We start from the raw sequence: 16,319 nt of genomic DNA on the forward strand, positions 1-16,319 counted from the left end.
TTTCCTTTCCCACAAAAACCTTAAGTGGTGAGAAGGCAGAATCCTTATCTGTCTTATTTTTCCTGCTCCCAAAATTATTGAAAATGACCAAGGATGACTAAGTAAGCAAATGAGCAAAGGTATAAAAGGGTAGCCCCCAAAATGTTACTAGTCATTAGAGGAAGGAGGAGGATTTAAGGTGATTTTAATTGATTTCCCCCTTTGGTTCATTTGTATTCACTCATCTGCCTGAAAGGATCATCTGTTCCTGTGTAGTTCTTCCTAAATGACTCCAGTGCTTAGCCAGGCAAGGAGCTGGTTTTGAGGATTCCGGACAGTTGCAGACTGTGTAATCTGCACATGCGATGCTGTGACTGGCCCTGAGCTAACTCCTGCCATATGCCTTAAGACTTTGATTTCAAGAGAGAAGATTTCCCCAGGTTCTGTAGTGATTTGTCCACCCACATCACTGTGCAGGATAAAAGCACGTGATATGCCGCTAGGCACAGATGTGCATAGCTGTATCTCCCAGGTTCCTGACCCCGGCCCCACTGGCCAGCTTTGCCCTGGTAATCACAGAGTTACTTTGCTCCAGGGAAAATCCATTATAAACAGCAGCACATGGGGCACTGGAGTGAGATTTGCTTCAGTGCACTGCTTTTTCCCCAAAGAGAATGTGCAGCTGTTACTTCCGCATTTAACAACCAGATTGCACGGACTGTCTGCCTATTTCTAGAAAATAATGATAATAATAAAATAATACCCCACACCATGGTCTGCACCTTCCTAGGTTGTCTGTCTGTAACAGTAACAGAATCCCGTGTGCTAACCACTTTAGTCTTAGAAATAATAGGCATAGTAATTTGCAGTCTTAAACCATAAAATGGTTTTGGAGAATTGTCTCACAGTGGTAGCCTAAGCTGGCCTTGAACTCAAGATCTCTTTACCTCTACCCCTGGGGTGCTGGGATTACACATTTGCTAGTATTCCCAGCTCAGAAGTTATTAGGTGGTTATTATTTTTGTTTTTGCTGCTCATTTGTTGTTCTGTATTTTAAAGCTGAGCTGGAGCGGTGTGTGACATTTATCTGAGTGACTTTGAGAACTTGTTCAGGCTGCTGAGTAAACAAAAGCAGAATTCCCATAGCTATGGCCCTAAACAAGTAAGGCTCCCATTCATTTGTAAGTTTGCCTAATCCATGCTTCAACTTCAGGATTGCATTCTGGAAATCATTCACACACCGGAGATGATAAAGGGGAAGAAGAAAATCAACAGTAATTAATTAACGACTAATTTAAAAAACGGAAAGAAGTTGGCATTTCAGATATGGTGGTCTTATTTTTCATATAGATTTGGCACCCTATGTTTAGGGCCAGAGTCCCACAGTGTATACATATTACCCCAAGCTAGGTAAAGGCTACTGAATGTAGTAATGAACCCTTGGTTCTCTACTTCTATTATAAATATCCGGCACCTGAAGAAAACACTGGCCTTTCCTTGGTGTTCTTCATTGCCAGTCCTATAGTATATGTGGAGTTGAGGTCATTTATGTTCAGGAGGTCCTTATGCCTTGGGAGAGCAATGCAGTGCCCTTGCCATGTGAAGGCCCAGACTGTTTAAGGGAAAAGCCTTCATTCTGGGACAAGTGCTTACCTCTAATGACAGCGGTCTGCAGTACCCTATTGTGGGAAAGCTATATGACTCTGAGGTCTCCTCAGTCTGGTTTGGTTTGTTAGAGTGACTGACTTTTCTCCCTAGTTCCATCACCACCACCCACATTCTTTGGCTTCCTAAAAACATCTCAGGGTTTTTGTTTTGTTGTGGTGGTGGTTTTGTTTTTGTTTTTGCTTTTGTTTTTTGGTTTTTGTTTGTTTTGTCATCGATGAGCAAAGATACCCTGGAAAGTTGACTTATCCCTAGTAGTTGGAATACAGACCCCAGAAGATTCAAAGTCATGGTGTGTAAATGTCGCTTGGCATGAAACACAAGAGGAGCGGGACTGAGCCTTGTGGCTGGGAGCACCAGGATACCGCCTGCCTGGCTAAAAGACCCAGCAGTAGGGCCAGCTATTGTAAAGCCCCTCTGCCAGATGAACAGGGACCCTTCTCTGGTCACAATAGCCATTCACACTGAGCAGTCTCATTAAATATTCAGCCTGTGTTTCCGGCAGCTCATTAAGGCCTCAGCAAGCAGTGACGTGGATGCTGGAAAGCTGAGGGCTGGCCAGCATCTCCTCAGGCAGAGGCTGCGTGAGCTGCTCATAGCCTTTCTGTTCACTGCCTGTTCTATGATGACCAGTGTGTGCTCCTTGCTTTGCTTGAAGTACAGGTAAAAACAAAGCTGAAATGAAGACAAGCAGAAGACTCCTACAGGCTTCTGCCCTGGCTTTAGATGTTGTCTGGAAAGAGCCTCTGATTTGGGCATGCTTATCCTATTGAAGCCCCCTGACCCCTTTAAAAGCGGTCTGAGGATTTGGGGCCTTGGCTAAGCACAGACAATGTGGTGCTATTATGCAGTTGGATTGTTTGATGACTATATTGGAGGGGATTCAAGGTGTGATTTTGAACTTGGTACTTGGGGGGCTAGTCAGAATAGCAGACAGCTCTTCTATAACCAGTCAGCTGTAGAGATACTGGGTAGAATCCCCACGGCCTGTGTAGGAGGTCACTCTGTGCCAAATTCTCACTCGCATGTTTGGAGCTCTGGGGTTGGGACTGGCTGTAACAGGAGATGGCTCTTCAGACCTCTGGGTTCCTCCGATGTCTGAATGCTGTGCTTGCATTCAGCACTTTTCCTTGGGTTTGCCATCCATGCTGTGGGGTGTTTCAAGCTGGGGAAACTGTTAAAGCAGGCTTTTGAGATGATAAACTTAGACAAAGTGTACTTCTGTGCTCACTGTTGGCATGTTTTCCTTTTCCACACAGAAAATGTTTTCAGACTGCTCATTTCTATGTGGAAGACAGCAGTTCACCTCGGGTGGTCCCCAATGAAAGTATTCCTGTTATCCCCATCCCGGGTAAGTGAGGCACCGCTGTACTCCCAGTGGGTCACCTTCTCTTTTGTTCTCTGTGGTATGTGATTGCTGCACATGATAAGCTATTACTTTCATCGCCGTTTGAAGCTTACCCAGTCTAAGATATACTTCATTAAGGCTAATGTAATAAAAATTTCACCCCTTTTCATATCTGCAAAGTAATAAAATCCCTATTACAGAAGCAAATACCTATGGGTTTGTATAGGATAGCGTCATCATAAGGAGAGAAAGTGGCAGCAACAAAATGGAAAATATACCAATTTTAAATCACAATTTGTGAACATATTTTCAAAGGTGAGTTTTCCTCCAAGATTCCATATTCTGTTCATTTTTTTGGAACATTGGACACTTTGTTGATGTTATTTGTGTGAAAGTCTAGGGGTGGTTATGACTGGTCTGCTACAGCACAAGCCTAGAACAGTTATAGTGTGATAAGGATTGGTAGGACACACTGTAGGAAGTGCAAGGAAATGCTGCAGACACTTGGAAACTTGGAGCGGGGCTGGCTGTCATAAGTAGGATGTGGGATTTAAAGATCTCACCCACCATTCATATCTGTATCCTTTTCCCTTTGTCAGATAAGAATTTTGTACTGCTGAGTTGTCAGTTGTGTGTGTGTACGTGTGAGTGTGTGCATGTGCACCTGTTCAGGTGTCTGCATCTGTGTGTCTGTGAATACATATATTCAGAATACATATACACAGAAACTACTTTGAATAGTGCTGCTCCTCTGTACCTACAGTTCTTCTACTCTGCTTCATTATCACAGAGCTCTTACAGGCTAATCTATTTTTCTATTTATTTGCAGTCACCTGATCTTCAGTGGGAGCTATATAAGGACAAATGGATTTATTCTTGGGGCTATAAGACTACCTACCACATAGCAGGCAATTTTAAACTGTTAGATGGATACATGAATGTTAGCCGAGCATTTAAAAGTTCACAAAAGTCATTGCATGAAGTTCAAGGCACAGCCATTCTCTGGCTATCAAAAAGCAATTTTGTTTACAGACTATCACAGAATGTGGTTATGGTTGGGGACTTAATTATCCCTTTATGTGTCTATACATATTGTCACCAGATATTGCTGGGATTAGCTTTATCTGGGCAGCCTTTTCTCAGTAGGATTTGTCAAACAGACAAGGTGGATAACAGAATGGCCTTGCTTAGTCCTGCTGGAAAGACTGTTAAAGGGTTAAATGTGTGTGAAGATGGGTCCTGTGAGACCCTGGGTTCCTCCCACTAACTTTTATCCTTGGTGGAGGAACTGTGCCCTGTATGAAGAGCAGCAGAGAGGAACTAACAGGCTTCATCATGATGGATCTTTTGACTGCTAACTTTGCACGAAACCATTATGTATAGTCATTTTCCTCCCGTATTGCCCAGAGTATGTGTTGACTGATGGGTAATTCTTGGGAGCCACTTTGTCCCTGCAGCTGACTCTTTTGACAAACACAGTTTTTAAAGGATCAAATCATGAGGAAGAGGCCTATGAGTTCAAGGCCAGCCTGTGTTACACAGCATGTCAAGCCCTCCCTAAGCTCCGCAGCAAGACTGATGGTGGGCATGGTGAGGATGGGTAGAATGCTAACCCATTCCTCAAGGCCTGTGGTTGAATCTCAGTACCACACAGTGTTGATCATAAAACATAACAAAATAACCAAACATCTGCAAAGCCCCTGTGTATGAATGTGTGTGTGTGTGTGTGTGTGTGTGTGTGTGTGTGTGTGTGTGTGTGTGTGTGTGTTTATATACACACATGCATAATTGTATGCTTCTGAGATGCTGGGGATCTGCTAGGCAAGTATTCTACCAACGAGTTGCACTTCTTGCCAGGTGCTATTCTTTTGAAACAACAAATGTGAGTAAAATTTTCATTAGTGTTATTAATGAAACATTATCAATGCATATGTCTTAGTTAGGTTTTTATTGCTGTGAAGAGACACTATGACCAAGGCAACTCATAATGTAAGACATTTAATTGGGGCTGGCTTACGGTTTCAGAGGTTCAGTCCATTATTATTGACAAGGAGCATGTGACATGTGGGCAGACATGGTGCTGGAGCTGAGAGTGCTACATCTTGCAGGGAACAGGAAGTCAGTCAACTGACTGAGGGAAGCTTTAGCAAAAGAGACCTCAAAGCCTGCCTTCACAGTGACACAATTCTTCCAATAAGACCATATCTCCTAATACTGTCACTCCCTTTGCGGGCCATTTTCTTTCACTCCACCACAGTATATTATCTCAGAATTGTATTTACTATAGTATGTCATTCTTTTAAACTTGTGTCGTAGATAAACTTTTAAATTAGAAGTTAGTTCGTGAGATTAGCCTGCTTAAAGAAAACACTGGAAGAGATTTACAGATGTGCAGTATGTCAAAACCAAATATCCTTAAAAATGCTTTCTCTAGAAAACCAAACTTTGTAATAAGCACATTACAAAACAAAATGTGGGGGCTGCCAGTAGCCCAGGAATCTAGAAATGATTCATACCTTTCCAGCAGCTAAAATACAGCTTAATAATATGAAGGTCACTGGCTTCAGCTTGGTGCCAGCATATAAGGCGTTTTTATACATGCTGCTTAAAACCCTTGGGATTAAACCAACCTTTTTGGCATATTTTATTTATACAAAGATTATCTCCAAAGGAGATTCATTGGTGTTTTGACTGTAATGAAGCCCTTTCTTCATTGACTTCATTGTGCCATAAATGAAAAGATTTCTTTTGTCAGGAAATAAAATGTTCTAATCTTCAAACACTCCTTACATCCTAAGAGTTTGATTTAGACAAAAATCTATTTATTGTGCTCTAACTCAGGGACTAAAGTCTTGATAGTGTTCTTTTCTTTCATGTTGGTTTTATCTTCCTAAGTTGATGCAGAGGTAATACTAAGCCTAGAGTCTGAAACTGGACCCTAGGAGGCTGAAAGGGCAGTCAGAGGGGAACTGGACTCTGGAGATTGAGATCCGTCCACTAGATATGTGTTTATCAGTACCTTATAGTGTCTCAGTGGAGGAGACTGGGGAAGTATTTCAGCAGTGATGGTGTAAATGGAGTCCTGTACTAGAGTTTTATGTATTTTCCCTCCTGCAGGTAGAAGAAGCTAGAATTTGGTCTTTGTCTGCTGGGGGTTAAATGAACTTTGTATAGGGATCTCTCTCTCTGTCTCTCTCTCTCTGTCTCTCTCTCTCTCTCTCCCTCCCTCCCTCGATGTTTCCCTCCCTCCCTCCCTCCCTCTCTCCCTCCCTCCCTCCTTCCCTTGCCCCCCTCCCCCTCTCTCTTTTTCAGAGTAGGTAACCTAAGGACTTCTGAAATCTTAATGGTATTTGTGTACATGGCCATCCACTTCCCCAGCCAGCAAAAGGGATCTTTTCTTAAATAGAGATTTAGCTAGGGAACCCAGCAGCTAGCACCTTGGCAAGAAGGTACATACTTAGTACCTTCTTTACCTGCATCAACAAGGTGATGCTGTGTGAGCCAGTGTGAGCTCTTTGGGGAGCAAAACTTATGATTAAAGTCAAGCTTGTCTTGTGTGGGACAGATCTGGTCAAATGTCAAGTCTGGAAGGCACTGTGCTAAGAGGGAGCCTGACCCTGGAGATAGCCTGGTCCTAGAAGTAGCCGAAAGAACACTGGGCAAGTGTCTTCTTGTCTCTAGATTTCTCCCCTGGATCAAGTGGTACAGGGAGAGCAAGTTGTCCTAAATGACAACTCATAGTTCCTAAAGTCACCAAACACCAAGCCTCTTACCTTGTTATTTCTGATAGTCGTTAGTGCATTGGTCCTCAACCTTCCTAATGTTGTGACCTTTAATACAGTTCCTTGTGTTGTGGTGACTCCCCCCACCAACCATACAATTATTTTTGATGCTACTTCATGTCTGATATGCATGATATCTGTTGAATCAACCCCTGTGAAAGGATTATTCAATTCCCAGAGGGATCACAACCCACAGTTTAAGAACCACTGACTTAGTGACTTATGGCATTTCCCAGATAGGGTGAGGGAATCCCAGAGAGGCAGTCATAGCACTAGGCAGCCTGGCTCTGGCTTTTCTGCTCCTGTCACTGAGTGACCATGGATGATCTATAGAAGGTGTTAATTAGATGGGACTGATAAAATGAACACAGTTCTCCTGGTGGCTGGGGAAGATGCTGAAGTCAGGGCTAGTCTTTGCTATTGATCCCCCCCACACACAGTTTCTGCTGTTAAAGCAAGGGTGACAGCAAGAAAGTTAACCTTTTTTCTCTTCCTATCATATTTTCCTTAAGCTAAGGAGAGAACAAATCTAGCAAGTGTGACTAGGTTGAAGAAGTCTAAGGTATTAGAGATTTGCATCTTCTGGTTGTTAAGATGCAGGTACTTGCCTGTGGATCTGAGGAGAGGATTTTCTTTATGTTCAAATGCATTGTTCTTTGTTCTCAGTAGTGGCATGTGAGCTCACCATTATCTGAGCTTTGATGCCTTCTCTGGGCAGAAGTTGCTTTCTTCACTCCATCTTCTAATGTCTGCTGTTGGCACCTACAAGTCAAAGACTAAGATAAGGGGGTTCTATTGTGGATTAGCCCAGATAAAAAGACTGCTGTTTGCATGGTTTAATTCTCATTCACAAATGCTAAGAATGAATAATCATATTTGATAACAAAGCTCACACTTTAGATACTGATTCTCAGTTGGTTATATAAAACATTTATAATCAAGGGATTTAGTGATAAGGACTAGTGGTCTTATTTTCACCTAACAAATCTCTGATAGCAGAAAATTCTACAAATAAAAATACTGGCACAAAAGAATTATTATTTACCAGCTTAACCAAGGTACTCTGTTCAATCCCATGTTCTTCTTTAAACTGTTCTAATTTTAAAAAAATGGAGCCAGTATATAGCATTCCAGGCTTGACTTCACCAGGCCAAAGCTCAACTCTGTTATTCACTTTAGATAAGTGGCCTCAAGTGTTCTCATGTGTATCACAAAGATATTTCTGTTCCCTTTACCTGGTTCTTGTTAAGAACAACAACAACAACAAGAAAAAAAAAACAAAACAATAAATTCAAAATGTTGTCATGGACTTTGGCAACCATACAGGCTGAGTGGTGGCTCTCCGAATTATACCAACTCTGTCTTTACATGGGTTTCCCATATATCCTAGTAATTTACTTCCAAGCCTGGAGTTTACCCACCTTTTTTCTTCACACTTCTCCCATAACTACCCTATCAATGGTTTTCCCACCACATCCAGTTTTTGATGGTAACAGCAGTGTTCAAGTTGTAGATTATACCCTGGTTTTTCCTTTACTTTCTTGTGTTCACTTGCATTCTGGCACAAATGTTGCCCATGAACAGGGGCACTCAGCAGAACTTCTGGCTGATCCCAGGGACTCAACCAATGAATGATACAGTGGTTACCCACAGTGAAACATAGTTTGGGCTTTCGCTGAGTTGGAATACTCTGTTATGGATCAACAGCTCACTTTTTAAGTCATACCCATCTGTGATGCTAATCTTAGTTGCCAACTTTACATACCTTGGAAAGGGGACACCTTAAATGAGGAATTGCCTTCATCTGGTTGGCCTGAGGGCACATCTGTGGGACATTTTCTTGATTGCTAATTGATGTAGGAGGCCCAGCCCATTGTAGATAATACCATCCACTTAAGCGTGTGGGCCTGGACAATAAAGGAAACAAATGACTGTGAACCTGGAGCAAGCCAGTAAGCAGCACTTCTTCTTGGTTTCTGCTCCAGGTTCTTCCTAAGTTCCTGCCTTGGTTCCCCAACCTTCCTTCCCCAAGGTGCTTTTGGTCAGTGTTTTATTACAGCAACAGGAAACCAAACCAGAACACCACCCTTTAGTTCATCTTTAAGAAATGGTTTGCTTGTAAAAGGAGGATGCATGTAGCACCTATATCAGGGCACATATAAGATGAATGCAAAGCACTTGGTTATTAATTAGCTCTGTTATTATCTGTAATGGAACTTGTTTAGGTAGAAATAAATGTACTGTAGGTGGATGTTTTCCTATACAGATTTCAAACTTTCCAGGTAAAAACTAAGTGTATCAAGCCTGTGATGCTGTTCAAAATTGTTGAGAAAACTTAATTAAAAAAAAATACTCGGGAGGGAGTTGACCAGGGCTTCTAGTTAATTGCTCTGTTGTATTTGTCTTAAGATGAAAATATTTCTGAGCCCTCTGCTGTGTTATCTGAGTAGTTGGCTTTGGTCAGTGCAGCATGCCTCTGCATACACACCTGTCTGTCTCTGACTTTCATGGTGGCTTTTGTGGTGCCCTGGGAACCCAGAGGGAGTAGATTAGGTATGGCTCAGTTTCCTTGGATAAAAATGCAAATGGAAGAAATAGTACATCATGTATTTCTATGGTGATCATACTGAGCACTGCTGAAGTTTTACTGCATCCCATCATGAGGTCAACAGGCAGATTGATTTCTGGGTATGTGACATTAGGTTGGACATTCCAGTTGATCACACTATAAGAAAAAAAAAGTTTACTGTGAACTTGAAAGCATTTCTTTTAAGGATTTGCCATGGGCTGTGACCATCAAAATGCCATGTTTTTTACCTCAGCATCTTGGTGTCTTTAAAATCTTTATGCTATGTGTAAAATATCTAAATATAACAAACATTTTTTCTCATTTTGAACCAAGCTCCATGTCCATTCCCAGCACCATAAATTTCTGGGCATTGGAAATTCCAAACAGTAATTATGGAATAAAACATTGCTGTCACTCAATTATTAGCTATGGTACTCTACCCTTAGTAACTATTATATTTTTCAAGTCCAAAGATGTGTTTATCCTTGGATACTTACATTTTTGTGCATATTAATCCTTTTTTTTTTATCTTAGCCTGTGGGCCCTTCATTGCCACATAACTGTTATTATAGAATTTACTTACTTCTAAACATTTTAAGTGATCAGATAATTTTGGAAACTTTTCTTGAATAGCATTTTGCTAAATATTCTGGGCAAACATTTTGGCTCTTCATAGTTTGTTAATGCTGGTTACATCATGGAAGCTATAGATTTCTTGGGCGTACAAAATGATTGCATATTCATGAACATCTTCAATCTTGAAATATTTGTAAATAACTTGGCAATTTTTTATAAAGTCTCCTATTAAAATGATTTGGACTTTAATTGTTCACACAGAGAGAACTTGTGCGTTCGAAGTACAAGCTACTGTGTTTAATATTTCAATGTTGAGTAACTTAGGTTATGGACCTATAAATCACCTTTCTTAAACAAAGTATAAGAGTTGCAATTTTCCACTGAGGAACGATTCAAGTTTGAAAATGTCAATAGATGCAAAAAGCCACCCTAGAGCTTTGCTCTCTCAAAAGAGAAGTAGAGAAGGAATGACACAGTCAATGTTAACTGTCACCAGATGAAGAGAAATCAGATTGTCAGGCCTGGATCTATGAAATTCTTGCCAAAGTAGGACCTCATTTACACATACAGATCTTCATACCCTTTGCTAAGAAAAGCATCTGCGGCAGTTTAGATGTTTGTGCGTTTGCCAAAGATCTTTCACTCTGAATAAAGTAAATGTCATGTCTGTTGTTTATCTCAAATTCAGCCGAACATTTTTTAAAGGAAATATTTGCGGGGGAGGGCTGAACGGGGAGGAGTTCAGTGGCAGTGAGGAAGTGGGTGTGGCTCTTTAGGAGAACCAGTCAAGGATCAGACTGGATCTCTGTAAATAAACCTAAAACATACACTGAATATGTCCCTTTGAAGTGACAACACAACAATAAACTGGGGTTTGTAGAGTCTTCCTGAATTCCTACCTAGGCTGTTAACATGTATGTGCGCGCGCACACACACACAGACACACACAATTCAGTTAATTCCATCCAGTTGAGTATTTGGTACTATTTAGACACAGCTGTCTTGAATTGAGATTCTGAACACTTAACCATAGAAGGCTTTGCACAGCTGGTATAGGACATCTATCCAAGTGAAGATTATGTAGACTTCAGAGACTTTGAGTCAAACCTAGGTGCTGGGCATTCACGCCCTAGCCATGGAATAATAATTAAAATTTTAAAACCCAGGAAGTGCCATATTTCTTGGCAAATGGGTAAAAAACAGACTTTTAGCTAAGAGTATAATGTATTTCCTTTCCTGTGTAAATTTTCTTCAAATAAAGAAAGAGAGGAGTGTGTGTGTGTGTGTGTGTGTGTGTGTGTGTGTGTGTGTGTGTGTGTGTGTGTGTGTGTAAAATACCGTATTTAGCCTGGCTCATAAGTAATTCAGAATCCTAAGGAGATCTTGATGTAAAATGAAGTCCAAGACCTTTCTTCAGAAAGTTATTTCAGTTGATTCAATTTTCTCATTTTTGTCAAATATTTATCTTATGTAGAATTTGCTTTTTCAGTGTCATTTGTTATGAACATGTTTTGTGTGACCCTGAATATCATTTTATTCCTGCAGATGACATGGAAGCCATTCCTGTCAAACAGTTTGTGAAACACATCGGTGAGCTCTATTCTAATAACCAGCATGGGTTCTCTGAAGATTTTGAGGTATGTTTCAAAACTGGAAAGTAATTTCTAGAAAGTCTATTTTATTTCATAGGTATTTTTGACAGAGTGAACTGCATTTATCCTAAGCATATGAGAACAATAACTCTACCAACCAGAGATGGCTTTCTCTTTTCACTGATGGTTTTCATAAACATTTTCCCAATCAGATGTAGAGACAGGGAGTTCCTTACTTCTGCCTTGCATGTGCCCATCTATGAAAGATCAGACCTAGAGCTTGAGAAGAGGGCAGTGGGTGGGGTTAGGTTTTCTGGTTCTTCGTCTTAATTCTAAGTAGGAGCACAGTCACACTGCCGAGCTCCCTGATTCCATGTCATTTCTGGGATGTGCATGGTATAATGGAGACAGGAGGTTTGGCATCAGAGAAAGTGCTGGCTCTGCCAGAAATAAGCTTCATAAGGCCAATCACTTCATCTCTCATCCCCAGTTTCCTCATCCTTAAAAAGATGGTGCTAATGTCACCCACAGTATAAAGTTGTTAGATTAAAAAATAAACATCTATGAAAGTGCTGGGTTAGTTATTAATTGGTTGTTGTTGTTTTCATGTGTATTAATCCTTGGAGAGAAGACGTGGGTTAACACAGCCTTCTGATTTTAAGAACTGGTGTGTAGGAAACAAGGTGGAGAAGTGGCACGTCCCACTCTGCCAGCTCTGGGTTCCGTGCCAGTTCAGCAGTGACAGGGTGTCAATGAGGAGCCATTAAACAGACTGCCCTTTTCTTCACTGAGGCGCATCCCTGGCAGCAGGGGCTGTGTAGAGCAGGGCACACTTTCATGGCAGCTCAGCTGGCTTCTAGCTGTAGGGGTGAATGGGTTTCTTTCTCTTTCCATTTCTACTGTGTATTGGAAAAGATGTTGAAGATCCTTTCTTGCCTACCTCTTCACACAATTGATTGTGGGGCTCAAATACAGTAATGGGAAGTAAGCACTTGGGGACCATGATGGGCACATACAGCTCTGAGGTGCAATTATCTTGCATGAACAATGAGAAAAAAAATTGGGACCAGAACCCCTGTCTCTATGCAAATTTGGAATCCCCAAAGGTCATCAGAAAGGCAATTATATTGACATCTCAAGTTAAATCTTTCTCTAAGGTTTTTGTTGTTGTTGTTGTTAGTTTTGTATTGTTTTTGCTTCATTTTATTTTTTGGTTTAGTTTGCGTTTAGGTTTTTATTGAGGAAAGTGATAGCAAAGGTGGTAGAGAGAAAGAACTTACGTTTTGTGGAATGAACAAAAGCCTATCAAGTATTTAATGCTGTATTGTATGCTGGTCCCCCCACACAAAGAAAAAAAGTGTCTATTCCATGACAAAGAACATGGCTTAAGTCAAACATTTTGTATTCATGAGGGCAGCAAATGTGAGTGGCGTTAAAGTGATTTAGTTCAATTGACTGTTGGCTGGATGATTGAGCAAGAATATTGAGGCATTTAACCATGTTGATGGTATTCAGGACAAACATTTATCCTCTAGAGAACAGAATTTGATCAGGATGATCAAATGCAACTCTGCTTTCTCAATTATTTATGATTTGAGACCCCAGTGCTATTCATCACAGCTGGTTTTGACACCATTTAATTATTCAAAATAATCAGCTACACCTCTGTATACTTGATCTGACTTAAAGATGGGCTTTTGCTATATCAAAATCATGGCTGTGAACAAATCCTCACATTTACTTATGCCCTGTCTCCATCCTGAAAATATTAATACTGTGGGTTATTTACAGTTTAATCGCCTCCACTGAACCTTACAGCGTCAGTACCATGGGCTGGTAGTTAATTGGGAGGGGTTTGAGAATCTATATAGAAGCAGCCACTACACATTCTGTAACCATCTCCTGGCTCCTCCTGGGGAGAACTGAAAGTTGAAGCTACTTCAAATGGGGAGAATTCTGAGGAAAAAAAACAAAAACAAAAACAAAAACAAAGTAAAGCAATGACATAAAGGGGAGAATGAGACAGAATAGGACCTCACCAGTATACTGTGACCTTTAAATTCAGCAAAACTTTGAAGTGTTTTTAAACAAAAGAATTATTCCTTTTTGGTAGCCTTGCTAAAAGGGAAAGATAGTAGCAAGGCATGTTAATAAACAGTTAGTAGAAGTTAATAAACAGGTAGTAGCTGGCCCTGTAAGGAGGGGCAGGAAAGGAAATTTTATATAGTAGGAAGAATGGTGAAATAATTAAAATAAACCCTCTGTTACAGTCAGAGAGTAGTAAGCCCCTCCACAGATTGCCACCCCCTTGTGTGGAAAAACCATGGCCAGCACTTAGCACAGTGGACTATGTCCCTCTTTTATTTGATCTCATTTCTCACTGATCTCATTTTAAAGTTAAGGATACTTTATCCATAAGAAGAAAAAAAACCAAGATATTATTAGGTGGTCATTTTTTGAAACGGTGGCAGCAGGGGTTGAGAGCAGCACTGTCAAACTCCAAGCCCTCCAGACTTTTATAAGTAGTGTCTTGTAATGAGCTGGAGTCATGAAAAATAGACTAGTTTGCCCTTGACTGCCATACATCTGTGCCTTGGCAAAGAAATAAAATGATGGTGTTAAGGGGCTCTCTCCTACATGTAGTAGGTGGGTAGTGCATGATTTTTCAATTATACAGCCTTTTTAGCCCCAAATGTGGCTTACAGAAGTCTTACTCAACATCTGGACAGAAGCCCAACGTTAATCAAATCACTGATCTCGAGAATACCACTCAAGCTCATAGTAAGACAAGGCAACATAAATGACTATCAACTATTCCCTGTCTATACAAAGATGAATTAGAATCCCTGCCAGTGTCAAGATAGCTGACTCATTATCTTGTACCCATACTTTTTCCATTTTAGAAAAAAGAGCCAAAGGCAGCCTTACAACCCTTTAAACTACTGTTTGTAAAATCAAGTCATAAACTAGAACAGGAGATAGCAGAAGTGATGACAGTTAGTAGGGGTAGGAAACAGGTGATAATCATCATCACATACTCTTCAGAAGATATGGATCAGATTGATGCCTATGGGGTCTTTTTTTCAGGGACAGCTAGGAAGACTTCCAGTTATGAAAAATATGAGCTTCCAGGTATTGGAGACTCAATGATATGAACAGATCATAACCCTTCATTTTTATACCTTAAGTTATTTTACTACAGAGTTCCTCTTTGCAGAGGAGGGACTCCTCACTAGGAAGTACTTTGAGGTTTTATGAGACAGTCAGTCCCCTGTGTTCACTGTCCTTAATGGAACTGCTTTAGAAACACTCAAAAATGTTAGGCAGCTGCTTGGAGAAACAAAATAATCTGCCATGTGTAAAACATCCCCTGGTAGTCTTGTGACTTTGCTCCTGCTCTAAGTAGCAGCCACACACTGTAAATAGCTTCCTTTACTAGCTAGCTCCAGTATTTATTTGTGTTTAGAGCATTCAGGGTAGAAGAAATTCGACTTCAGTAGCCTCATATTAAGCTGATAGATGAGGTTTATATCCAGGGCTGAGGTGGTGGTAAAGAGCTGCTTCTGATACCACTGTTTCTCTAGTAAAAGTTCAGTTGGCTAAAACTAGAGTCCACAACACTTAATCAGAACCAGCTATATCTGAGCCAATCAAGATAATTAGTGGGCTAAACATGACTGCATGTCAAACAGACTTTTTAGTGTGTAGGTTACTGACTGTGAAACGAGGCCATGCAGTCTACAAGCACATTGCAAATCCTGGTGCATTGTCCCTCTTGGAAATTCCTGTGCATCCTTTAAGACTTCAAGTGAATTGCCATGTTCTATTTTAAGCCTCCCTCAGTTCCTCTATTTTTGTTCCCATATTTTTTTCAGGCTTCTTCTCTGTTGATCACATTTGGCTAACAGTCTTCTTCTTCTTTTTTTTTCTTTATAGACTGTGATCTATTTAAAAAGAGATATTCTTTTGTATCTCAGCACTCCAAAAGAGATTGTTCTGTACTACCCAATGCCAGGTCAAAACTTGGGATAAAGTAGATGAATGATGAGTTGATAAAGAATGAAATCATACCTAATTCAAATTATTCATATGCTTGTTATGATTACAGCAACTCTCAGATCTGATTGAGGTTGAGGAAGTAATGGCACTGGTAGGGACTGAGCAGATAGCTGTATCTGTGTGTGTACAGGGGAGGGGAGGAGTCGTACCACAAAAGATAAGGTCAGATAATAAGAACTGCTGCATTGAGAAGTTTCATCATAATACAAACATCATAAAGTGTATTTAGACAACCCTAGACAGTCTAGGTCAGTCACTCAATATGACCTTGTGGTGCAGTCTCGATACACAGGAAGCATGAGTATTGAGGCTGTTTCCAGTATAAAGGGACAAACTGCTTTATAGCATTGTTTAACGCAGTGCAGGGATACTGTAAAATGACGATACTAAACGTTGTCCTCTGTATAATGTGCTGTACTTTGTATGACTGGCTGCACTGTGGGTCTGTTTATTTTGTCATGTTTCAGCAGAAGAGTGTGTGCTAACATGTACTATAGCTTCCTTATCGATAGGCAATAAGAATTCAGCTACAGCATGATCTTAAGGGCCACTATCATGTATGTAGCCTATGCTGACAGAATGTGGCATGATACATGGTGGCAGTTCCTTTTGGTTTCTAGTGTATCTAATACCTTGTTGTTTCCACCTTTAGGAAGTCCAGCGTTGTACAGCTGATATGAACATCACTGCAGAACATTCCAATCACCCAGATAACAAGCACAAAAACAGATACATCAACATTTTAGCAT

General features: G+C 40.6%; 1 protein-coding gene across 2 annotated transcripts in view; it reads left to right on the forward strand.

The window, feature by feature from the left end:
- Ptprg (protein tyrosine phosphatase receptor type G) overlaps positions 1-16,319 on the forward strand; it is a 663,134-nt gene that overhangs the window by 617,015 nt on the left and 29,800 nt on the right. For both annotated transcript variants that reach the window (XM_027389349.2, XM_027389348.2), the window contains 3 exons: positions 2,904-2,995; positions 11,465-11,556; positions 16,223-16,319. In XM_027389349.2, coding sequence (XP_027245150.1) covers positions 2,904-2,995; positions 11,465-11,556; positions 16,223-16,319 — 281 coding nt within the window. The remainder of the gene's footprint in view (positions 1-2,903; positions 2,996-11,464; positions 11,557-16,222) is intronic.

The sequence above is a fragment of the Cricetulus griseus genome, assembly GCF_003668045.3.
Source record: "Cricetulus griseus strain 17A/GY chromosome 1 unlocalized genomic scaffold, alternate assembly CriGri-PICRH-1.0 chr1_1, whole genome shotgun sequence".
NCBI classification, from domain to species: domain Eukaryota; kingdom Metazoa; phylum Chordata; class Mammalia; order Rodentia; family Cricetidae; genus Cricetulus; species Cricetulus griseus.